General features: G+C 44.6%; 2 protein-coding genes across 5 annotated transcripts in view; one reads left to right on the top strand and one right to left on the bottom strand.

The window, feature by feature from the left end:
• LOC105937637 (SREBF chaperone) overlaps window positions 1-2,682 on the top strand; it is a 44,125-nt gene extending 41,443 nt beyond the window's left edge. For all 4 annotated transcript variants that reach the window (XM_036135384.1, XM_036135383.1, XM_036135382.1 and 1 more), the window contains 2 exons: window positions 1,403-1,609; window positions 2,394-2,682. In XM_036135384.1, coding sequence (XP_035991277.1) covers window positions 1,403-1,609; window positions 2,394-2,639 — 453 coding nt within the window. In that variant the 3' untranslated portion in view covers window positions 2,640-2,682. The remainder of the gene's footprint in view (window positions 1-1,402; window positions 1,610-2,393) is intronic.
• Window positions 2,683-5,447: 2,765 nt separating this feature from the next.
• ptpn23a (protein tyrosine phosphatase, non-receptor type 23, a) overlaps window positions 5,448-24,542 on the bottom strand; it is a 29,491-nt gene continuing 10,396 nt past the window's right edge. Inside the window, exons 10-24 of the mRNA XM_036135381.1 lie at window positions 23,751-23,807; window positions 23,594-23,652; window positions 23,414-23,493; window positions 21,425-21,539; window positions 21,251-21,316; window positions 20,997-21,142; window positions 19,151-19,468; window positions 18,920-19,074; window positions 18,502-18,833; window positions 15,454-17,677; window positions 15,180-15,364; window positions 9,395-9,499; window positions 9,119-9,257; window positions 7,701-7,814; window positions 5,448-6,882 (exon numbers count right to left, since the gene is read on the bottom strand). Coding sequence (XP_035991274.1) covers window positions 6,289-6,882; window positions 7,701-7,814; window positions 9,119-9,257; window positions 9,395-9,499; window positions 15,180-15,364; window positions 15,454-17,677; window positions 18,502-18,833; window positions 18,920-19,074; window positions 19,151-19,468; window positions 20,997-21,142; window positions 21,251-21,316; window positions 21,425-21,539; window positions 23,414-23,493; window positions 23,594-23,652; window positions 23,751-23,807 — 4,689 coding nt within the window. The 3' untranslated portion in view covers window positions 5,448-6,288. The remainder of the gene's footprint in view (window positions 6,883-7,700; window positions 7,815-9,118; window positions 9,258-9,394; window positions 9,500-15,179; window positions 15,365-15,453; window positions 17,678-18,501; window positions 18,834-18,919; window positions 19,075-19,150; window positions 19,469-20,996; window positions 21,143-21,250; window positions 21,317-21,424; window positions 21,540-23,413; window positions 23,494-23,593; window positions 23,653-23,750; window positions 23,808-24,542) is intronic.

Raw genomic sequence — 24,542 nt, forward strand, 5'->3', positions numbered from 1 at the left:
ACGGATGCCGTATTCTTTAGGTTCTGACCTGCTGATTGTAACACCAACAACTAGGGCTGGGCGATAGGACGATACATATCGTACGGACGATAGAAAAGTGTCTACAGTGCTAATTCTATTCTATCGTTTCTACCACCATTTTATCTCGTATTCAAGCAAATATTCCCCAATGTAGACTACGACAAACTTATTAGTGTAGTCACGTAGCCTACACACAGTTTATAAGTGATAAACAAGATTTATTTATTTTTAATTCACAAAGAAGCGCCGTCTTGTGGTTTTGCAACATGACGCTGCTTTACGGCTTTTGACTCACACGCGGGTTTGCGACATGCTTTACGTTACTTAACTCATGAGAGCTGAGAGATGGAGACGCAGGAGGCTGAAGTCTTAAACCCGTGCTTGCAACAAACAGAGACAGCTACGCCGGCAACCCAAGATGAAGCACTTTTACCAAAAAAGTTTCGATAATCTATATTGCCGTTATGGTATGCAAACTTTGCACTACAAGGTTAAATATTTCAGAAACTTGTAACTAACGTTCGTTCAAAAATGTGTGCTTTTCTACTCCGAAACTTAAACTAAACATTAGTGCACTTTTCTTTATTTATTTTGGTAATTTAATTTAAAAACCTGTAGGATTTTGAAAAAAAAATGTGAAGGGTACTGTAGCGCTACCTCTGCCTCATTTTATGTATTTATGTTACTGCACTACAATTTATTTTTGTAATTTGTGACAGTACTATAAATGTCACTTCAAAATAAAGTTGGAAAAAAGTAAACAATTATGTTTTGTCATATTTTTCAGAGATTTGCTGAAAACTTACTTAATTGGGGCATATTGCAATATATATCGTTATTGTGATATAAAATAGTCCATATCATGATATATGATTTTTTTCCATATCGCCCAGCTCTACCAACAACGTTTGACCATAATTTATTCTACAATTATAATCCAACAAACAATAACCGACGAGGAATTAAAAGTCCTGACAGCAGAAAACGGAGAGATTATTCCTATAAATGCATCAAAGCGTACTGTGTGCCTTTAACCTTTGTGCTTTTCTTGCAGTAAAGACAAACTGTTAATACATTTATAGACAAAAAATATTGATTGTTTTTAGTTTTGATCAATTAGAAATAAGAGGAAATAAAGTTTTGGGTTCAACCAGGCCAGCTTGTGACATGATGTCCATGATGAGGGTAAACAGTTTCCATCATCTGGTGCCTATTTTAGGAGCTCCTGGTTTACCAAAGAGATGTAGGTAGTTTAAAAAATAAAAATAAACACATACGAGATGGATTAGTTTGTATATTGAAGGGAACGCTAAACCCTTCTGTGATAAAAAGTAAATAAATTCACTGAGTGTTTATAGCGGACGCTCTGGTTTTTCATCAGACGATGGTTCTAGCGAGCGGCGGGCAGGACGGCGCCATCTGCCTGTGGGACGTCCTGACGGGAAGCCGCGTCAGCCATGTCTACGGTCACCGCGGCGACGTCACCTCCCTGGTCTGCACTACCTCCTGCGTCATCAGCTCAGGGCTGGACGACCTGATCTGTATCTGGGACCGCAGCACCGGCATCAAACTCTACTCCATACAGCAGGTACAGATACCAGTGATCATTTAAAGATGATTTCATGTCATTCAGGGGGGAGAAAGAAATTCGTTGATATAACTGTACATATTTCTGCAGAAGCAAAATGATACGTTGGGGCATTTTTAGGTGGTTTATTTAGAAGTAATTAAGTCAAAGCAGGAAATGCGACTCTAAATTCACGGTAGGGCTGGGCGATAATTTAAAAACAGACGTATGTCAACGATAGAAAAAAAAAGTCAATTAAAAGTTTTCCTTTCATTATCATATTCTATCTTATTATGTAGGTTATTATTATTATTTTATCATTACATCCTCCCAACCAATCACAACCCAGTACCAGGAATGCTTCGACACCAAGCTCCGCCCCCTTTAAAGAATTCATAGAGCACTTATTATTTTTTTAAACCTGTAGTTTTGGTAATAAGTTGGTTGAATAAAGGGTTGAGTTTCAATTCAGTGTTTGTTCTTTATCTAACAGGTCGCTAAGCAACAGCATAAAATGTCCAGCGCTGCACTTAAAATATATTTTGAATTTGTTGATAATTATCAATATCGATCAATATGATATTTATTTTATCAATATGCTTTTTTTCCCCCTATATCGTCCAGCCCTAATTCAAGGCTTTTACAAATAAACACACAGTTTTGTTTGTTTTTCCCTCATTTCCCTTATAAATCTCTCTGTATACGGCGGTTTAAAGCTTGAGATTTCTCGCTGATTAATATAACTCTTAAAAGACCTTAGCAGAGTCGTTGGTTGAGCCGTTCTGATTGGTCGGTTCCCCTTCAGGAGGTGGGCTGCGGCGCCAGCCTCGGCGTCATCTCCGAGTCGCTGCTGGTGACGGGCGGCCAGGGCTGCGTCTCCTTCTGGGACCTGAACTTCGGCGACCTGCTGCAGACCGTCTACCTGAGCCAGAGCGCCGACGGTCAGGGCGTGCGGCAGCTGCTGGTGCTCGACAACGCCGCCATCGTCTGCGACTTCGGCAGCGAGCTCAGCTTGGTCTACGTGCCCTCGGTGCTGGAGAAGCTGGACTGAGGAGTCAGCGCTGCTCTGGTGACGCCGTTTTTTTTAATATCCGTTAAGATGTTGAGGAGGGGAAAGAAAAACAAAAACTACCACGAGGGTCCTGGGATATGAAATCAAATCCATCGTTCCCCCATCGTTAGTTTTTCTTTGAAAGTGCGAGCTTGCACGTTTTGGTTCAGTCGCTCTGCCCTTGATGCTGCTGCCTCGGATGGGACCTCCTGGGATCCGGCCTTCCCCCAAAGAGGAAGGCGGAGCAGATTCCTGCTGTTTTTTTTTTTTTTATATATTCCTGCTGCGCCGCTCGCCTGTCGGGATGAACTGAGCTGCGTGAGCGAGAGAAAACCTAATCCAAGACGTTTGTTTTTTTATTTTTTTTAAAGCAAACACCTTCTGAGAGGAAGAACTGATGTGAGAGAGAGAGAGTGAGTGCGTGTGTGGGGGAGAACTGGTGATTACTGTAAAAAGTAAACCTCCAGTGGAGGATGTTTTTATATGTATAAATCCATTATTTATTAGCGATACGTTTTTAAGTGATAGTTTGTATGGGAGTGGCTAATCCCGGCTCTTAAACTTCTGTTATCAGGTGGAAACGAGGACTTTAAACGTAGGAAAGGTGTTTGTTTGGCAGCGTGGAGCCAATGTTTTAAAGCTGGAAGGTGTTGGAGCCCAGACCGCCGGGGGGGGGGGGGTGTAATTTACGCTACTCCTTCATCAGGCTACCTCCATTCTTAAAATGGCTTGAATTTTGTTGACTGACTGACTCAAGTTCTCATCTTTGCTCTTCCGTCACCTTCTGAGTTCTTCGAGATATCTTTTAAATTTGCTCAACTTCCCGACCGCGGTAAATTTCAAGTCGCTTCCAAGACGTCAACACAAAAACTCAAACAGTAGCTTGTATTAAAACCTTTTTTTTTTTTTTGTTCTCTCCTCCTCCAGTGTCAGTCTGAAAAAACACTTCAGTGGATTTTGATGATCTTATAAACTGAAAACTAGAGATGCACCGAGAAATCCAGCAATGAGCAGCACTCTGAGGACCGACACAGCGAATTAAATGATAGAATATTTATCAACGTAGTTTATATGTTAGGGAAGGGATGGGCCCTCCTGATCCTCACCGTCTCTGCCCCAGCACCACCAAATAAAAGCTGAATTATTTCCTCCGACTGTCCAACAACCTGTTAAAGACCCGTTTGTTCAACTCAGGCATTTAGAACATCTAAATCACGCCGCTCACCACCTGGGGGTTGGGGCATGAGAGCGAATAATTAGATGAAATCACATCTGGAAAAAGGTTGACAATCCAGTTTTTAGTTTCAGCAAAAGCACCTTAGCCAACCGCCCTTCGGTGTGGAAGTCGTTACTGAAGGACAAAAACTTGAAACTGTTGCTGTTTCAGTATCAGGAAGGGATTTGATGATGATTCCCGAAGGAAGCACCAAAAGGTTTAAGAAGCTATGTAACAGGAAGTTAAATTGTTTATTAGCTTCACATTCAGGCTGCGACTTTATATGCAGAAGAACGAAGGCACCGCAGCCGTTTTATCCCTCCGAGCTTCAAACGTTGCACAGCTGAAGAGTTCGGACAATGATTCACAGAAAACTGCCTAGAGACTGGTGAACACGTCGATTTATGCCATTAATCACTAAAATGGTACAAATAAAGTAAAATCTGCTAATATAAATATAAGTCGTAACAACCGATGGCGGTAAGACTAGACAAAACGTTAGAATCAGTGCTGCAGATGTGCGTCTCCACTAAAAACTACGACTTCATCACGGTTTGCCTTTGTTTTAAAGGTTTTTAGTTTATTTAACTTTTTAGCTGTAAGAAAACAGCATTTAAAGCTGCATTCTCTGAATTTCAATTCCGATTTCAAATTCTCAGATTTCAAAAACCCAGCAACGTTTAATTAGATCCTTCATCAGATTGAGTAAAGGAGCGAATTTAAAGGACTGCTGAGAATGTAATCCACATTATCACAGGATTGACCTTCTTTCCTGAGCAGGCAGAAATAAAATAAATCTAGAATGTATTTTATTTAAAAGGTCCCAGCTATGGTTTTCGTCCTGAATGTAGCGCCAGGCCAGCCGCGTTTTTCCCCCGTGAACTGAGTGCACTGCTGACTCTGCTCCAAACCAATGCTCACATGTTTAATGCACTTTTGCTAACGTCAGCGTCCAGGTAGGAGAGGCAGGTGAGCTGAGGCCGCCGCGCTGGTTTCTGTGGGACGCAGCGAACATGTTTACATTTAGGGAACAAGCTTCTGACCCGCGCAGATCACTGCAGCGGGAACTTCCTCACCTTTTTTTTTTTTTAGACAAGCAGTCTCAAATTGCAGCCGCAGTCCCACAGCTGACCAGCCAACATGGCCGCCGCCGCGTCGTTGCCACGTCCAGGTAGGCGCTTTGTCGTCTGGTCGAGGAAAAGCTTTTAGAACTGGATTTGTTTTTTTTGTTTTTCCCTTTTAGAAATGTGAATGAGTTAAAGCTACAAGTTTGGCATTTTGGGAAATAAAAATGTTGCCTTTTAGGTGCAGAGAATGGGGGATTTACATCCAGGCAGGACAGCAACAAGGCAAAAAAAAACAAACAAAAGTAACATCTTCCTTAAAAGAGCTAAATCTACTCTTTGATTTTTGTTTATTGCTCAGTTTTAGGAGAAGACTGTCACAGTGGAGAAAAGTGAATCCTCACCATTCAGGTGTGGGCAAAAAAATGTCCCGCCCATTAGCAAATCATTAAAATTTTTAAAAGTCAGCCGTATGGGACTAAAGCGACAAAATTTACCAAAATGCCAAACAGATTTTTATTTTTTTTAAAGGAATGACTTCACGTCAGTCTTAGCCTTTTCATGAATGTCCCGGTTCAGATGCGGACCTTTCCCAATTAGCTCCTCGTTACCCGGAGCAGCTTCTCGCGTCGACGTCGTCTCACCTCCACATCTGGACCGCCACCGCAGACCTTTAAGGCTCGTCTCCTCGTGATTCATTTCTGCAGGTCGTTGTAACAGAAGTAACTTATTTTGTAACTAAAACAGACTTTGTACTAATTTTCAAATAAAGAGGCTTTGATCTAAAACACATTGTTTCCTAGATTTATTGAATTTTTTTTTTTTTTTACAATAATGAACAGTTAGTGATTGTTTTTTTTTTTGTTTTTTTTGTTTTTCAGTAAAGGAAGCCTTCTTTGAGAACAGTCTAACTTTATCTGGGATATTTACAGAGTTGCAGAAGACAGAAATCAACCTGTTAAAAGGTGCCGGTTTGTTGTGGTTCTGAGTTCCCGGGTCAGAGCTTCTCTAAAGGTTCCCAGCAGCAGCCTGTGACGCCTTAACAGCCTCGTGTAAAGAGGATTGGAGTGCAGATTTGTGTTTGTTTTGTTTTTAAAGACGCCCCATATATTGGAGCTGGAATTTCACATCTGTCCAAAAAACATTGAAGGAAAGCAGCAACCGGGTGACCGAGCAACAGAGACGCCAGTGCATAGTGAGCTGGTCCTGGACTCCACCAGGCATGAAAGCGAAGCTAGTGTTTGTGTTTCAGGGATCTCTCTGCTACCGCCGGCCAACAGGCACATCTTGGTGATGGCGCGCCGAAACGCTGCAGGCCTGACCCCTGGTGGTGAGGTGGCAGAAAGGCAGCGGCGCTCCCGTCTCGGTCTCAGTGCTTGTTGAGGGTCCAGAGCGGATCCAGGCTGCTGAGCGGGTCGGCGCCGTCGTCGTCGGCGCCCCGCGTCCCGTGGATGCCCTGACCCTCGGCGGGCTGCAGGAAGTTCTGCTTGGTCACCCGCTGCTTTCCCCGGCCCCCCCCCTCCAGGGAGAAGGCCTCGGGCGTCAGAGAGGCCAGGAGCTCCAGCGAGGAGAGAGCCTGTGCGGAGGACGCAGGAGGCGGACTGACGGAGGGAGCAGACTCCGGGACGGGCTGGTGGTCGGGTGCGGGGGGACTAGATGGGGAGAGGCCATCGAGGCCGTTGGGCGGCGGGGGGGAGTACGCGGAGGAGGGGAGAGGCGGGCTTAGGGATGAGGGAGGCTGAGGGTCTGCTGGAGGACAGGGGTCCGGCAACAACTGCATGTCGCCCATGGAGTCCAGATTTGGTGACGAGGCCCCCAAGTGCTCCTCTGGGCCTCCGCCCTCGGTGGTGGGGTCTGCGCTGGGGGGGCGGATGCTCAGCTTGGCGATGGTGGCCTGAATGGAGCTGATGGGCATGTCGCCACCGAGGACGATGTCCTGCTGGGACTCTTGTCTGGAGTAAGGCTGAGGAGGGAGTTCAGATAAGACGATTAGTAAGATACGGTAAAAAAAAAAAAACGATGAAGCGACGTCTGACTACTGCTGCGTCTGTCCTACTGAGGGTGACGCCTACCAGAACGAAGGGTGCAAAACACGAGCAGAAATATAACGTCAGGTTGGTTTTCATACAGTTAAAAATAAAAGAGGGGGGGATAAGTCTCTAAACTTCTCATGATGAAGTTTAGAGACTTAGATGCATCATTGCAGCTCGTATAGCATTAAAAATGCTATTGGACTCCTAGTCTTAAAATTGCACAAACAAATGCATTCATGCACAAATGCCCTTGCACAATCCAATCTGTACATAAATAATGTCTCTTTTTTGTTACATTTCAACTGTTTGTATACTGTGTATTTAAAATCTACTGTTTACTTCTAAATCTCTGCCGCACCTAAAACTGTAGTTTAACTTTTACTGCGATTTACAAAAGCTGTACGAAACGAAATTTCGTTCTGTACGCACTTTGTGCATACCGAATGACAAATAAAGTTGTCTAAGTCATGAAGGAGAGAAATGTTCTGGATCTTAATTTGACAGAATTCTGATTTAAAGTTTAAAGCAGATCCAGCTGCGGTCTCTCTGCCTCCAACAGTCACCACAGAACAAACTGGCAAGTCTTGTTTCAACATTAAAAAAAAATAGTTTAAACTTAAATGAAATGAAATTCTATCAATTAATAACTCATGTCTGTTTTTCTTTTAGATCTCTCTGTGTATATGATTATACTTAGGCAAATAAAAACTGGAGTGGAAATGAAAGAGAAGTAAGAATAACTGGCAACCTTGGTGGCTGCAGAGTTGGTGTTCTTGCTGTAGGTGGCGGTAGTGATGCCATGGCGCTGAAGGACCAGCTCAGCGTGCTTTAACACGGCTTCATAGCAAAACTTCAGGTGGAGCTGGAGGCACATAAAAAATGAAATCAACAATCCAATAATGCATATAGAAACATAAATAGAGTTCAAGTTAAAGACCAGTGAAGAGCTACAAATCCAGATTTTTCTTTTTTTAACACTACCGTGTTTTTCAGACTATAAGTCGCATTTATTTCACATAATCCAAGGCTAAAAACTGACATTTAATCTGGTAAGATAATTTATTCAATTACACAGCTGCATCTACAGCCGGCTGAATAACATGGAACATACCTGGGAGGATGAATGGAGTAAATTAGCAACTCCGTAACGGCTCGTTACGCTGAAAGGTGTCCAAGTTACGCCTAAATTAGACCGTGAACTTATTGCTGCTACGTGCTAAGCTAACTAGCCTCGTGAGACCATCCTGATCTCGCGAGCTTTCAAGGTTTCACTCGCAGATCAGTCTGGCTACTCTCCGTTAAAGAAAATTTGGAGCCGTTCACCAAACGAACGTCCAATCAGCGTTGGCTTTGAGGCGGGTTGAGGTGTGCCGCAACGAGAAGCGCGACAGTTCAGTCTAAAGAACATGGCGGTTTCAGCCGATGAAACTAGCGTTAGCGTGGCTATCGAGCAAGTTTTATCGGAATTACAGAGTATTTCTTTGCTGAGCTAACGAGCCCTTACCTGCAGCAGCAAGAGTAGCTTGGCTTGTGGTTGTGTTTTCGTCGTTGCTCTGTTACGAGCGACGACGAATCTGATTGGTTCATTTGGCCCGTCTATCACCAACAAAGGCCAATCAGCTGACCAGTATTTTCGCCCCTTCCCAAAATTACTTCAACGGAAGGTTTCCAGATGGATATGCAGAGCAAATCTATCTGGCGGAGTCAGGTAATAAGCTAACAGCATGACACGGATGTTTCAGAGCAACTTAAAGCTAACGTGCATCAGTGAAGTTGTAAACCGCCCAGACAACAGAGCTGTAAGCTAACGCTAGCTGCTATTAGCTTCACAGACAGCCCAGTAACAGGTTGTGTCTCAGTCCTTTGAGCGACAGAAACAGCATATGTACATGTGTTCTCTCTTTGTTGTTTACAAGTTAATGTTTACAAGAACAGCATATAGTTTTCACAAGCCTAGATCGCCCTCTTGTGGCTAAATACGGTAATGTTTACTCCTTAGTTCATATTGGTTAAAATTAATTACAATTTAACATTTATTTAAGTCGCAGGATCGGCCAAACTATGAAAAAAATGTGACTGATAGCCCAAAGAATACGATACATCTCAGGTTAGTCTGATCTAAACCAGATAAAACCTTGAACACAACTTCCTGTTTGGTTATCCGACCTTCTCCTGCAGCATGTTCTTCCTCTGCTGTCTCATCTTCTTCACCAACAGCGGAAGGTCCGGGATGCCGTTTCCTGCCTCCAGCTCCTGCAGGGCCGCGTAGAGCAGACAGAAGGCGCCGGTGCGTCCCACGCCGGAGCTGAGGCACAAGGTGCACAGGCCGACGTTAGCGCTACCTTAAACAAGCGCGCCCAGCATGCCGTGACGGTCGCAATGCGCAGAACATACAGCTCAGTCGCTGGGTTAGTGTTGTGGAGCGGATAAGCCGGCGCTCACCTGCAGTGAACCACAACAGGAGTCTGCAGGGGCCTCTGGTGGAGGTAGTGTCCATGAACCTCCTGGATGAATCGCAGCAGGTTGCTCTTGCTGTCAGGAAGACCCCTGATCAAATGAGAAGAAATGTTTTTATTTCCCCCCCATCTGAAGAAACATTTTCTATTCTTTATAAAGATGCACCAGAGATGAGAACTGGTTTCTCCTTCATCCGTTCTGAAGGTCACAGCCAGCAAGGCTCTTCCTTGGCTTCTATTGCACTTTTATTTGTTTCTGCCAGTATCTACTTCCCTTGGTAACTGTTTTGTTTTTTCAATAAATTAATAAAAGTACACCTTATTCTTAATGTAATTACGCAATAAAAATATTGTTGTTCAACTTAAAATGTTAACTCTGCTATTATTGGGCTATGCACATTAGATCATTAGGAACATTAAAATTTCAGAAAACCATTACAAACCATAAGATATTATTAGGCGTTTACTTAAGTCTTTCTGATTCTGCCTGTTTTCTACATGCAGCTTTACTACAACAGTAGAATAAAATCCTGAAATTACAGCTTTTAGTTTCAGTGCCACCCCAAGAGTTTAAGTGGCTCCATCTGGCCACCCCTATGAAATATTTCTGGAGGCGCCACTGGTCACAGCTACAACCGTTTCATCAAAACGAAATTTTTTTTTTTAAATAATACATCCGCAGAACAACAATTGGAGAGGTGCAGAAAAATAAAATAAATAATTTTATGAATTTTGACAGCTCCAAAAATATATATGTAAACATTTACTTCTGGTTATGATACCAACGTCAACACAAAAGGATTTTGCACCAATTGTAATAGTTGCCAGATCCAGTGTTGCCAGATTAGGCGGTTTTCTACCCAACTGGCCCGTTTTCATTTTTATTTTGCGGGTATAATTTGGACGGATTTGGAGTCGGTTCAGCGTTTTTTGAGTTAACCTATAAACGCCATAATTTCTTCACTACTAATTAGCTCATAGCAGTTATTGGGGCAATCTGACTCAACCATGTAGCCTGCTGAGCCGCGTGATGACACCCATTTTAGGCCGTGGGCCAGAATCTGTAGGACGCTTCCTTAAGAAGTTTCGTATGAACTGTCAGGGGGCAACTTTCTTCCACCAGGATAAGTTGCTACACATAGCAGTGATCTCAAAACACCAATGTTCCCACGTTTTCGCTTGCACATTAATAAGTTATAGCCGATAAAAAATCTAAACTGTGGCGCTCCGGTCCAAGAGGTCACGTGATTCGATTTTTGCTGCTCAGCCAATCAGATCGCTGTATTGTCAGCTGTGCGCGTTCATCAGTTCATCATGGCTGCGCTCGTAAGATGTTTGTATGCATTTGTTTCCAGATGAAGAAAGCCCAATAATAGCATTTTCTGGCGCCAGCTGGCAGAGATCTTGATGGCAAGAAAAAAATAAATAGCCCAGACCATCTGTCCATCCATCCATCCATCCATCCATTTTCTAACAGGCTTATCCCCGCTGGGTTTGCGAGGTGCTGGTGCCGAGCTCCAGCTGTCAATGGGTGAGATGCGTTGTATAAACTCGTTGTGCCAAACGAGTTATCCCCTTCGGAATTTGTAGAATTTTGTATTGTATTTTTGAAATCAATAAAAGTTTTAACCTCCAGCTTTGTGAAGTCTAAATATTTTAAACATCACATTCTAGTAAAATGAAATTTATTTTTTTTAAACTCCTAATACGTTGTTCTATTTTTAAAAGAGACATATCTCGTTTTCTTAATACGGTTAATATCTCGATAAGGTTCTTGGTTGAATTAAAATCTTATTAAATCTGATAATTTTGGCTGTGCCTTTATTCAGTGTTCATTTGATCACACGTGAAATCCGCTTTATATAATCTATTCATGCGGGTTTAGCTACCAAAAAAGAAAAAAAGAGAACCAGCAGACAGCTGTGATGGACTTAGGAAGGTGGATTTTGGTTTCAGCAGACAGACATTCGACAATCTAATAACATAAAGCTAATATTTTCGTGACACATCTGGAAATGACCGTTTTCTTTCTCATAACGTATTATACTGGATGGATGGATGAACGATAATGTAACGACACCATTGCTATATTTCGTTAAGAAAAGTAAAACATCCTCATTTCCACGCCTAATAGGTTGGAAATGAGGCGGAGTTGACTAGATTCATTCTTCCAGCTGAATGCGCTCTTGGCGCAGGGAATACAAATTCTGGCGGGGATAAGTCGTTTGGCACAACGACACCTGTGCTATCCTAGCGCAGCAGGTCTTGGTGATATCACAGTAAATTGGGCAAAAGTCTGGACTATTTCTGCCCTGCGATGGACTGGTGACCTGTCCAGTTTATACAACGCCTCTCGCCCATTGACAGCTGGAGATAGGGACCGGCACCTCGCGAACGCAGGGATAAGCGTGTTAGAAAATGAATGGATGGATGGATGGATGAATGGATGGATGGATGGATGAATGGATGGATGGTCTGGGCTATTTATTTTTTTCTTGCCATCAAGATCTCTGCCAGGTGGCGCCACAAAATGCTATTATTGGGCTTTCTTCGTCTGGAAACAGACACAACAGAAACAACCATCTTACGGGCGCAGCCATGATGACGTGGTAAACTCGCTCAGCTGACAATACAGCGATCGGATTGGCTGAGCAGCAAAAATCGAATCACGTGACTTATTGGACTGGAGCGCCACAGTTTAGATTTTTTATCGGCTATAACTTCTTAATGTGCAAGTGAAAACGTGGGAACATTGGTGTTTTGAGATCACTGCTATGTGTAGCAACTTATCCCGGTGCAAGAAAGTTGCCCCCTGACAGTTCATACGAAAAGTCACCGTACAGATTCTGGCCCACGGCCTATTTCCCATCTGGGCTGCGGATGATCCGTTTCAGCTTCTTTCACAGCTTGTTGCTGCAGTTTGTGTTAACAGAGGAGCAGGAAGAGCCATCAGTTATACATAATTTTGGTCTTAACTTTTTATTCAGTACATTTGGGAGTCTGTTTCGTTTGATCCATTCATGCGGATCTACCTAGAAACAAAAATGTTTTACAAGAATAAAGCAGACAGAATTTCTTTAGATGAGCGACAATCAGAGCAAACGACCACGGAGACGTTCACTTGTTAAGGTGCAATATTGAGCGTAAAAGTTGTGAAGGGAGTTTAAACAGACGTGATTCTCCTCATATTAGGCAGTCGTGTGTTTTTTCTGTTTTAACCCACGAACTGAACAATTAGTACTTTTTAACCGAAAGTATATCAGCTCCTCCTGCGTCGCTCCCGATGCAGGAGATACAAATACCAGGTGACAACTTTACCGTTACAGCGAAACTGAGCCTCCACCCATACGCCATGAAAGATGTAATCTCACACTTAACGTTCCATAAAATGTTTGGTTCGATTGCAGCTTTTTAAGTAGTATTGATGTGCATTCAGCAGGGTTCCCACACCTTGGTGAACATCAAATTCAATGACCTTTCAATGACTTTCCAGGACCAATTTCCTCAAATTCAAGGACCACACGTGGCGGCATTTACCTACTGTGACCGCTGAATAGGTTATCATATTTTAATACAATGCAAATTCAATAAAAGACTAAATGGCATAGAAGTTGTTGGGTCAGAAGCAATGCAAGAAAGTGGACTTAATTTATAGCCTACATTGATATTGATCATATTCATAGCCTACATTTATATCCACAGTACATGGCTATGCCATACTACATTACATATAAGATCTACATTAGTCTACCGTTTCATGGAATTTTAAGGAAAAAAAGTGCAGCATTGAGATGTTCAGAATTATATTAATTTGTTTCACTTACTTTCATCTTTGATTAAGCTAGTTTTTGACTTCTGTTTAAAGTGCCACGGTTGCCAGAAAGCTGCTCAGAGAGATATTTAAATCATTCTCAGGCTTTTGTTACCTTTGTTAAAGACACAATTTCAGTGCATTTTACTAACCCTCCTCCTTTACCCGGGTTTGAGACCGGCAAAATGAACCATAAAGAGACACTATGGCGGAGTTACAATCTTTTTCTTTTCAACTTTTTTTCAACATTTTCTTTTTTCTCTTGTGGTCCACTAAGGAGCCTACAAATCACGGTAAAACATGAACATGTGGCTGTGTGAATCAAATGCCGTTATTTATTTAAGATAAAATATTTCAAATTCAGTTATTTATGATCAACCTGCGCCGTCAATCCCGGCGCATGCGCGCTTTATTTGCAGTCTGGACGCTGACGGTAAACATGCTGTGGCTCTGACTGCAGCGCTGAGAGGGACTCCTGCGGGAGGGGGAGAACGGGTGAGGCGCCCCACGGCAGTACCTGCCGCTGGAGGACAAGAGTATGAACGATACGTGCTTTTACGTAAGAGTCTCCAAAAGTCGCTAGATTTGTTGCTAGTCGCTTTTTTGAAAAAGAGTCGCTGGAGGGGTCTGAAAAGTCGCTAAATATAGCGACAAAGTCGCTGAGTTGGCAACACTGCGTGAATGTAACCTATTGGACGCACGTAGGCCTAAACCGTAGCCTACCAACTAACGAAGAAGAGCGAACGTACTTTTGCAAATTAAAAGTCTGCAGAATCAACAAAATTTGTGTGGTAGTAAAATAATGACGAGTCGTCATCCGTGTGAACTTTCAACCCCACAAAAAAATTCAAGGACTTTCAAGGACAAGGTGTTTTTTTTTGTGGCTGTTTTCAGATTCACAAACTTTCAAGGATTTCAAGGACCCGTGGGAACCCTGATTCACGCTCGCACATACAGAATATTATTTGTTTGGGCGGGTTCTTGTGTGTTCTGGTGGTTTTTAACAAGTTTTTGGGCTGGAAAACCTTGACCTGATCTGGCAACCTGGCTAGATCATAGTAGCTCCATGATAGCGCTGAGAAATCGCTTCTGAGATTCAAGCGGACCAAAAACGAAGCAAAACGAGGATGAACATCGATCAAGGAAGCCTAAGAAGGGCCTAGAACGCACACGGAGGTTGCTGCTTTCCTTCTGGACAGGTGAGCTTATTTTTGAAAGGACGTGGGGCTGAATTTGTGTTTCCTTCCCTTTCTGAACTACTCGCCCTCTCAAAGAACCTGCAGTACGTTTGTTTTATTCTATTTTTTTTCTTTTATAAAGCTCACCGCAAAAAGGGAACTAAAGTAAAATGTTCTTAAAATTTTTTATTTTTCCTTGATTTGAGCAGCTAAATAAGAATATTTGCCAATGGAATGAACATTTCTACCCATAAAATAACATAATTAGATATCCTACACTTGAAATAAGATGACGGAGATGAATTGTTCTTATTTTAAGTGCAAAAATCTTATTCCATTGAGCTGAATTACCAGCTCAAATCAAGGAAAAATACACCAATTTCAAGAGGATCTTACCTACTTTTGGTTCACTTTTTGCAGTGCAATGTAACAGAAACCATACCAGCCAGGAGACGCCTCACACACTGCAAAAACGGACCTAAAAATTAGTAAAATGTTCTTAAAATGAGTGTATCTTTCCTTGGTTTGAGTGGATAAATAAGATTATCTGCCAATGGAATAAGATTTTTGCACTTAAAATAGGAACAATTCATCTCCATCATCTTATTTCAAGTGCAATATATCTAATTATCTTATTTTAGGGGTCATTCCATTGGCAAATAGTCTTATCTACCTGCTCAAATCTAGGACAAACACACACATTTAAGAACATATTACCAATTTTTAGGTCTGTTTTTGCAGTGCAGGAGGATCTCTAGCTGCCAATAAACCGGACGTCTTACAGCTCTGGCCAGGACGTGAACTGCAGGTGGACCACGGTGCGCTTCAGGCTCTGGTCGCGGTACTGCAGACTGATCATGCGCTCCACGTGTGTCGGCGTCATCTTCTGTGTGGTGAGACTGAGCGTGATTGGTCCCTGGGAGAGCTGCTGGCCGCGCTCCGTGGGGAAGTAGCGCAGAACCTTGCCCTGGAAAACATCACACCAAAAGCCGCACGTCAGAAAACTCCTCAAAAACGACACAAATTCACCACCGTGACGCTTTTAGAGCCCAGCACCTTGTCCAGCTCCTGCTCTGAGACCAGCATGACGATCAGCGACACCTTCTGCTCGTACACCATCAGCCAGAAGTCTGCGGCGGTGCCGCTGAGCGGCGCCTGGGTGGCGATCAGGCGAGGGCAGTACGGCGACAGGTCCTCCACAAAGCTGGCGTTGATGTAGTCATCCTTCCCCGACTGCAGGACCACGCGGTTCAGGTCGTAGGGCATGACGTCGTGGTGGCGGTTCTTCATGGTGTAGCAGCGGGCGATGGCGATGGACAGCTGCCGGGCGTCCTTCTCCTGCTGGTCCTGCAGCTCTTTCCAGCGGGCGTCCAGCACCGACACGCCTCCTTCGCTCTCAGAGGGGTGCTCCAGGGAGTCCACCTGGGCTCGGTAATGCTCCAGCTCGCTGTGAAGGCGGGCCACGCGCTCCGGCGCCTGGTACGGATCTCCCTGGATCAGGAGGACTCCCTGGGAGCTCTTCCTTTCGACGGCTTTGGTGGGCTGCAGGACGTTGGTGGGCGCCTTGGTGCCGCCGTGTTGGCTCTCCGGGCTGGAGGAGAGGAGATCGTCCGTGCTGGAGTTCTGCCGCTGGAACAGAGACGTGGATGCGGAGGGGTTGGGAAGAGTGGGCGGCGCCGTGCCCCCTGGAGACGGGGCCGTCAGACCCAGAGACGCCGGGCCCGGAGACGGGGAGGGGGAAGGGACGACAGGGTTGGTCGGCTGCATCAGCGCGGCGCCTCCGGGGGAGAGGGGGCCGACTGCAAGGGGTTGCTGTGGGGCACCGGGGGGCGCACCTGTCCCTGCTGCAGAAGGATACAGAGTGGGAGGCTGGGGGTGGGTCATAGGCAGGGAAACCTGGGGTTGTTGGAGAGCCGTGGGCCGAGGCGCCAGAGGCTGCTGGGGTATCATTAGCGCGCCGCCAGGGTAGCAACCCCCACCGTGTTGAGAAGGGTGTGGCTGCGGCGGGCCGGCCATCTGCATGGGATGCCCAGGAACGCCGGGGATAGCTTGATGCTGTGCAGACAATGCACTCTGAGGAATGTGGGGTACGGGGCCTCCTGGCAGGTTGACCTGGGGACCAGAGGGCACATGCGGCTGAGAAGAAGGCGGCATCTGAGGATGCATGGTAGGGGGAAGAGGCCGACCACCCGGGGGGATGTAGTTATGCGACCCCGGGGGCATAGTTTGACCGCTGGGCGGCAGCTGTGGTCTGTGGCCACCTGGTATTTGCATCTGTGGGTGGGGCAGAACGTGCTGGGCAGCGGGAGGGACGGCCATCTGCTGGTGAGGCAGTCCGGGGGGCATCTGCTGGTTGGGATACGGCGAATAGGGGGCAGAAGTTGAAGACGTTGGTGGATGTGCAGCCTGGGGGGGGGCCCCCGGCATGGAGCCCGGCATCATCTGAGGGTGCTGCTGGGGGACGAAGCTCTGTGGAATGTGGTAGGCCTGTGGCGCCGGCGGTCGGGGAGGAAAGCCATTCTGCTGATGCTGCTGAAGCTGACCTGGAAACGCCTGCTGGTAGTTTGGAGGAACGTTGGGCTGAGGCGGAGCATATCCGTGGGTGTAAGTGGGAGCGGCCCTCGGTCCAGGCTGATACCCCTGAGGGAGAGGCTGGGCTGCGGGCGGGCCGTACTGCTGGGGGTGCTTCTGCTGCTGCGATGGGTGCGGCATCATGTGGGGGTACGCACCCATCTGGGGTACCGTGTACCCCGTGGAGGCGGGGGGAACAGGCATGTGCGGGGCGGGGGTGTAGCTGGGGATGGGAGCCTGAATGCTGTCCACGGTGGTGGTGGAGGGGCGGACGGGGACGGGAGCCACGAGGCCCGGTTGGGGAGCCTGAGGAGGCGGCGCCCGGTAACCAGACGCCACTGGAGGCCTGTGGTGAGCGATCTGGTGGAGGGGCATACGTGGCATGGGACCCTGACCCATAGCCCCTGAAGGGGGAAACTGGGCGATTCTTGCCAGGAGCTCCGGAGGTGGGAGGTTGGGAGGGAAGTGGGGGAGGCTGGCAGCGGGGGCACCTGGCCAGGGCATACGACCAGCGGCGTTAGAGAGGGAAGGGATATCGGGGGGGAGGCTCCGGAGGTCCTCAGGCAGGTCGCCCCCTAGGGCCATGATGGCTGCATTGATCTGTGCCAGCTCTGGATCCTCGAAGCTCGACGACGCAGAGTCCGCGTCGGACGCTCTCGGCTTCAGGACGGGCTTGGCGGCCGTAGGGCGCGCTGGGGGCTTTTTATCTCTGCAAAGCAAAGTTATTGGTTTATGTACAAGTTCAGATAAGTAACTAGGGCTGAACAATTAATCACATTTTCAATATAATCGCGATTTAAAAAAAAACGCAATTTCCAAATCGCAGAGTCTGCAATTTTTGGCTATGTAACAATTAGGGAATTAGACACGTCCATTAGGTGTTGGTAAAATGTTTAAAGTGGGTTTGCCTCCACATGGAAGGGAAGACAGTTGCAGCAGTGAGATAATCTAATTGTATTACTTGTTTTAGAGTTTATATAATCATACATAGCATTAAGTACTGGTCAATCAGTTTAATACATAGACTTGCTTGTTGGTTGCACTTTATGTTCAACAAGGATTGACGTCCAAATCAACTATAAGCTGTTCTCTTGAATAATATTCTGATTAATAGAAACATTAAAAATTCTTGTTTAAAATAGTCCTTGTTTACAAACGTCTTTATTTAGAAGCCATTTTTGTTGCTTGTGGTTAACGCAGAGAAAAGTCAAAATTGCAATTTTGGTTGAAATATATTGTAGGCAGAACGCAATCATTTCTGCTCTGAGTTTAGATGCTGCGGGTCTTTAAGCACCTAATCTGCACAGCGAGGAAACAAAATGATTTATTGTTTGTATATGTTTAAAAAGACATGATAAATTAAACTGGGAAAAAAAAAAAAAATCACATTAAATCACAATATTAAGAAAAAAAAAATCGCAATTTGATTATTTTCCAAAATAGTTCAGCCCTATAAGTAACCAGAAGTGAACAAACAAAAAAAATTATAATAATCGCTGTTATTTCCACATGAAATGTGAGCTAAACCCTTACTTCTCCAGCAGGGGCCTCCTCTCCTCTGCCCTGCTCTGACACAGGGTCTTGGCTCTCTCCAGCAGCCGTGACGCCTTGGCCTCCAGGTCGTCGTAGAACTCCTTCCCCTCCTGGGACTTCTTCATCAGGTCTTCGTAGGCTTCGTACGAGCCCACCAGCCCCTGCACCGTGCTGTTCCACTGCTGCTCCGTCTGGTTCAGGCCTTTCCGCACCGATGCGTACTGCACATTGGCCTCGGTCAGCGCCTTCAGGATGTTCTCCTGCGCCGACAGGTTCTGGTCGATGTAGACCTTCACCTGCTCGTACTTCTTCAGCTGCTCCTCGAATATGCGCTGGAATGGGGGGAGAGACGTCGGTTCGGCTTAAAGCGCAAAGCAACGGCAGGTATTCTGTGGGAGGAGGAGCCGCCGCCGCGTACCTTCATGTCCGCTCTGTCGGTGGTGACCAGGGTGGAGGTGATGTCGTCCGTCTGAATGAGGTCACGCAGCTGTTTCTCCAAAGAGCCCCGTTGTTCCCTCATCTCCTGGACCTTCCCCAGGATCCGCTTCATACGCTGCAGCCCCGCCATTTCCTCTGTAAAGCATTTTATATCAGCTACACGTTCACAGCCGTGCGCCGTCTCCCCCCCCCGACTCGCCTACAGCCTCACCTTCACTGAGCTGGGGCCTCGGCAGGGCCTCTCTGAGACTCTCCAACGGCCCCCCGAGCAGACGCAGGTTGCTGATGTGCAGGTTCATCGCCCTGTGGAGCTCCGTGTTGGTGAAGCTGGCCTTCTCGTGGGCCTCCATGTACTTCTCCAGGTCCCTCTGAATTTCGGCCAGAGCTTGGTTCTGCGCGGCCGGATGCATCTCAGCCGCGGCGGGGCCGCACGCTTCCTGCAGGGCGCGCTCGCCCGCCTCGTCCGCTCCCAGGACGTCTCGGATCTCCTTCAGCGAAGACTCCACGTCGGTAAAGACTCCTGAGAGCACTGCAAAAAAAAACAAAAAAACAAAGAAAAACGGGAAGCTCATGCGTCTAGATGTAATCTGGAACATCTTAGAATATTTACTCCGAGCCGAGCTTTTGTCGCCACACAGCCACAAACGTCTATTTTATTGGGTTTTTATGTGACTCACCACCTTACAAAGTGGAGGGAAAATTAAATGTGGATTTCATAAATAAATCAATAAAATCTGTAATATTTTTATAAATAAAATCTGAAAAAGTGTGCCGTGCATTAGTATTTAGCCCCCCTTAGTCCACTTTTTGCAGGGCGTCCTTCCACCAGCTTCTCACATTTAGAGATTTACTGTTCTTTAACTATGCATTACGTGTTGTCATTTCTGATTTAACTTTCTGTTCTCTTTTTCTTCATAGTAGGTACACCTGGTCTGGCGTTCTGTTAACTGTGACATCATCCAGAGAAGACGGCTCACCCGCTATTACCATCTAATGTAGATTACTACATTAGATGGTACAGATTACTGGATCAATGTGTGCTTCTGTGCTTTTTTGTTTCTCTTGTTGTGTCTCTGTTCTGTCTTCTGTAACCCCAGTCGGTCGAGGCAGATGACCGTTCATACTGAGCCCGGTTCTGCTGGAGGTTTTCCTTCCCGTTAATGGGGAGTTTTTCTTCCCACTGTCGCTTCATGCTTGCTCAGTATGAGGGATTGCAGCAAAGCCATGTACAATGAAGACGACTCTCCCTGTGGCTCTACGGTTCCCCAGGAGTGACTGCTGCTTGTCGGGACTTTGATGCAATCAACTGGTTTCCTTATATAGGAAAATTTTGACCAATCTGTATAATATGATTGAACTTGACTTTGTAAAGTGCCTTGAGATGACATGTTTTATGAATTGGCGCTATATAAATAAAATTGAATTGAATTAAATATTTTTTTTTTACCAAAACAGCCAGTAGGATTGGACGGCCTCAGTGAACCTGTCTCCCATGTTTGTCTTTCTCTTCATGGGTTGTACTGAAACGTAATTTCCCCCACGGGGGACAATAAAGCAATTCAATTGGATGCTGTACAGCGTCAGCGCTCACTTCCCTCCATATGTAGAATGAGCAGACCCTCTTCCTGCAAACTCCGACCCTCACAATGCTTGTGACAAACTGCAAAGAGGACTTCTTGTGGCTTTAATTCAACAGCTGCTTTCTTTTTTGCCATTTTTTCCCACCAGAGTCATCTTTGTGAACTGCACAGCTGATAGTATCAATAGATTTCCCCACCTGAGCTGGTGATCTGTGCAGCTCCCCCAGAGTTACGACTTTGCGGCCTTGCTGATTAACGCAGCGCCTTTCGGTTTAGGTGGAAGGCAATTTTTGGTATGCAGCTGTGCCCTAAGCTTTCCGTTTTTTGGACGATGGACTAAACAGCGCTGCTTTAGATGCCCAAAGCTTGACTAGAACTTCAAACTTCTATCACATAAATTCCCTAATGAATAACATTGATGTTTGTGGTTGAAGGGGTATCTGTTTGCACCCAGAGATGCCATTTTTTTTTACCAACCCTGCATGGACTGAATGAGGCTCTTCACTGTGTCGGGTCGGACGCTGAGGGCAGCGCACTTCTCCATCAGAACCGGAGGGATGTGGTTGTACATGTCCAGGTTGTCAACAGACTCTGGCTCCAAGCCCAAAGAGTCCATGAACTGCCTGTAGGGAGATAAAAAAAAACACACATTTGTTCATAACTACATTTTGTCAAAACCTTCCAATGAAGGCTTTCACACAGCCGCCTTACACACAGACACAATCACTCACTCTAGGGTTTCATTCTTGCCGTCAATCTTGGCCATGATGTCCCTCAGCAGCTTGGCCTTTTCCTCGCTGTTAAAAAAAAAGAAGAAAAAAGGAAACATTGCAGGAAAACCCCAGTAAATCTCTGGTTTAACGGCGTCCTAAGATCCAAGAATGGTCCAGATGAGAAGAGCCTACCTGTACAGAGACGATGCTTCGTGGGCAGCCATGGGCACCAGCTTTGCAAACAGGTCTGGTCCAGTGACACTGGGGTCGGTGGGGTTGACCGGCAGAGCCTTCACCAACGGAGCACCTGGCAACAGGTAAAACAAAAAATAAAAATAAAAAAACACACACAGAATCAGGCCTTTATTCCATCCCAATAAGAGGCTTGGGCCACTGTAGTTAATATTTCAATCAGAAAGCGCATTCACTGTTTTGTCTAAATAAAAATGTAAAAAATCCAGATGAAAGCATTAAAAACAGAAAACATTTAATCGTTCTCAATCTTTTCCCAAGGGTGGAAAGTTTGATTTCATGATGAAAAGTATTGGCCTAAAAGCATGAAAACTTTGTAGTCCAACTGTTTTTAATATTAATATGCTTTTAATTTCTATTCTCCAATGTTTTTATTTTGTTTCTACATTTTATTCCAACTTGTTTTATTCTGTTTTATTTTCCTATGTTTTAGTCATGTAAAGCACTTTGCATTGTCTTTGTACTGAAATGTGCTATACAAATAAATTTGCCTTGCCTTGCTGTTCACAAAATGCTAAATATAGAGAAAACAAAGTTTTTTCCTTGCATGATTAGTTATATTCATAGTTTCTTTGCTCCCTTAAGAAAGAATAATTTCAGGTTAGATTCTGAACTTTGCAGCCACATAACCGACTACTGCAAACTCTTCTTATACATAAATTTAAAGCACATTACTAGATCACGAGCAAGAACGCAACAGAATCCATTACACAACAGATATAAAACGATAGAGTAAAATGCTGCTGCTTTATATATCATGCTTTTCCGTTCTTCCTGTTCACATTTGAAATCCCTCATTTGTGGCCTATATAAAGTAGAACAGCAATGGTTTGGTCTGAATCCCTCGTTAATTTACCCCCACGTTAACCCATTTTTACCACCGTTATGATGCGTGTCTTTGATCAACTCGTTTTGGTGCCGTCTCTTTAAATCTAAACGAGACACTTCACACCCTTCCAGGTCACAGAGCGTTCCACTCCACCCCGTTCGGCCATCTTTGTAGCCTGCTGGGGGACGGTGTAATGAACAACCGACCATTTTTACTTTCGCTTTGACGTCCTATAGCTTGGACTGCAAAAAAACGCTCCAGGAAATAAAAATGGCAGATTCACGAAATTGCCATTGGAATTGGTCCATGATCTTATTTAGCCGCTCTGCAGCAAATTACATGAAGTAAGTGCTCAAAAAAATGTAACAGAAAACTTAAATATGACCAAAATATCAGGACAGACAGCGCTCTTAGGCTACGTTCACACTGCAGGGAAATGTGACCCAAATCCGATCTTTTTGCTCATATGCGACCCATGTCCGTCTTTTTCACGGCAGACCATTGTTAATAGCTGTGCTGCTTTCTTCTTACATTAGTCTCGCTATGTCTAATATCGGCTCTTATTGCTCAGCAGCTTTTCTAATAATAGCAAGCAGAGGCGCCGGCCGAAATACAAGTTTTTATTTTATTTTATTTAATCAAGTTTTTTTTGTTTTTTTATAAACAAAACTTTTCTGAACACTTCTACAAACAACTACATTCACCATTAGTTCCCTAAACAGTGCGCTGCTCTGTGACGTCTCCATCTGTTATCCACACATGCGTGTCGCTTTGCGGTCGTGAACCGTTCAGACAGAAGTCTGATGCCGGTCGCATTTAATGTATGAACAGCCTCCTCAAAAAAAAATCTGATTGCAGCAAAAAATCTGAATTGAGCATAAAGGCCTGCAGTGTGAACGTAGCCTTATCCACTCCAAATACACAACAAAATGGATTTAAGGGCCAAAACAGCTGGATTTGCATTTGTTCCCTTTAAGTCAAGCACACAGTACAAGTGTTATTTCTAATCCGTACATCCATGCAACTGGTGAAATACACCTACAGCTGATGCAAATCCAGTTTTGCATGCATACATTATCTAACATTAACATTTGCGTTACCTTTAACTGAAGCTAAGGTTTCCAGCGAGGGAACAGTCTCATGATAAATGAAGTCATTGTCCTTTTTGGCAGAATTATATCTGCAGATTGGGGGGAAAAAATCATTTTAAATACATGTCTTTTAATCAGTTAGTAGCAAAACGCGATTAAATGCTATTTAGAAAAGGACGCATCACTCACTTTCCGCCGATGACATCCATGGTGAACTTCAAGGCCTCTTGGACGCTGTCAGGTTGACCCTGGATGGATTATGGAGGACAAAAAAAAGAAAAACAAGTTTGAAAATAACATTTCAAAACCAGTTACAGCAACACCACGTTCAATAGAAGAGCGTTACCTTAGCTAGCTTGATGGCTTCACCGAGTTTGTCCAAAGAGCTCTGCAGATAAGCCAGCTGCAGAAAACACATGGTTTCAGTCATTCAGTTAAAAACCAAACAAGACTCGATAAAGACTAGAAGAGAAACTGGCAGATTGAGCTTTCTCCAGATAGGCACTTTTTTTTTAGATGTACCTGTAAAGTTTGCATCTATATTCTGTAGCCTGTTTATGTCTGATAAGAAGCTGATGCCGAAAAGGGCTGTGCCGTTTTGCCACAGATCAAGATTGCGATTTATTTCAACCATAATTTAGACTTTTCTCTGCATTAACCACAAGCCACGAAAACTGCCTGTAGATAAAGATCCTCGTAGACAAGGACTATTTAAAACAAGCGATTTAACTGTTTTTTAATCAGAATATTATTATTATTATTATTATTTTTATTCAAGAGAATAGCTTGATTAGTTGGACATCAATCCTTGTTGAACATAAAGTTTAACCAACCAACACGTCTGTGTTAAAGAGTTTGACCAGTACTTAATGCTATGGTGAGATTCCTGAAGGTTTCTGGTAAAAAAAAAAAAAAAAAAGAAAATTCACTATATAAACTCTAAGACAAGTAATAAAATTAGATTATCTCACTGCTGCAACTCTCTTCCCTTCCATGTGGAGGCAAACCCACTTTAAACATTTTACCGAATTCTAGATGATGCGTCTGATCCATTAATTGTTAAATCAGACCTCTGCGATTTGGAATTTTTTTACAAAAAAATTGCGATTATATTGTAAATGCAATTAACTTTCCAGCC

This window comes from Fundulus heteroclitus, chromosome 3, assembly GCF_011125445.2.
Source record: "Fundulus heteroclitus isolate FHET01 chromosome 3, MU-UCD_Fhet_4.1, whole genome shotgun sequence".
NCBI classification, from domain to species: Eukaryota; Metazoa; Chordata; class Actinopteri; order Cyprinodontiformes; family Fundulidae; genus Fundulus; species Fundulus heteroclitus.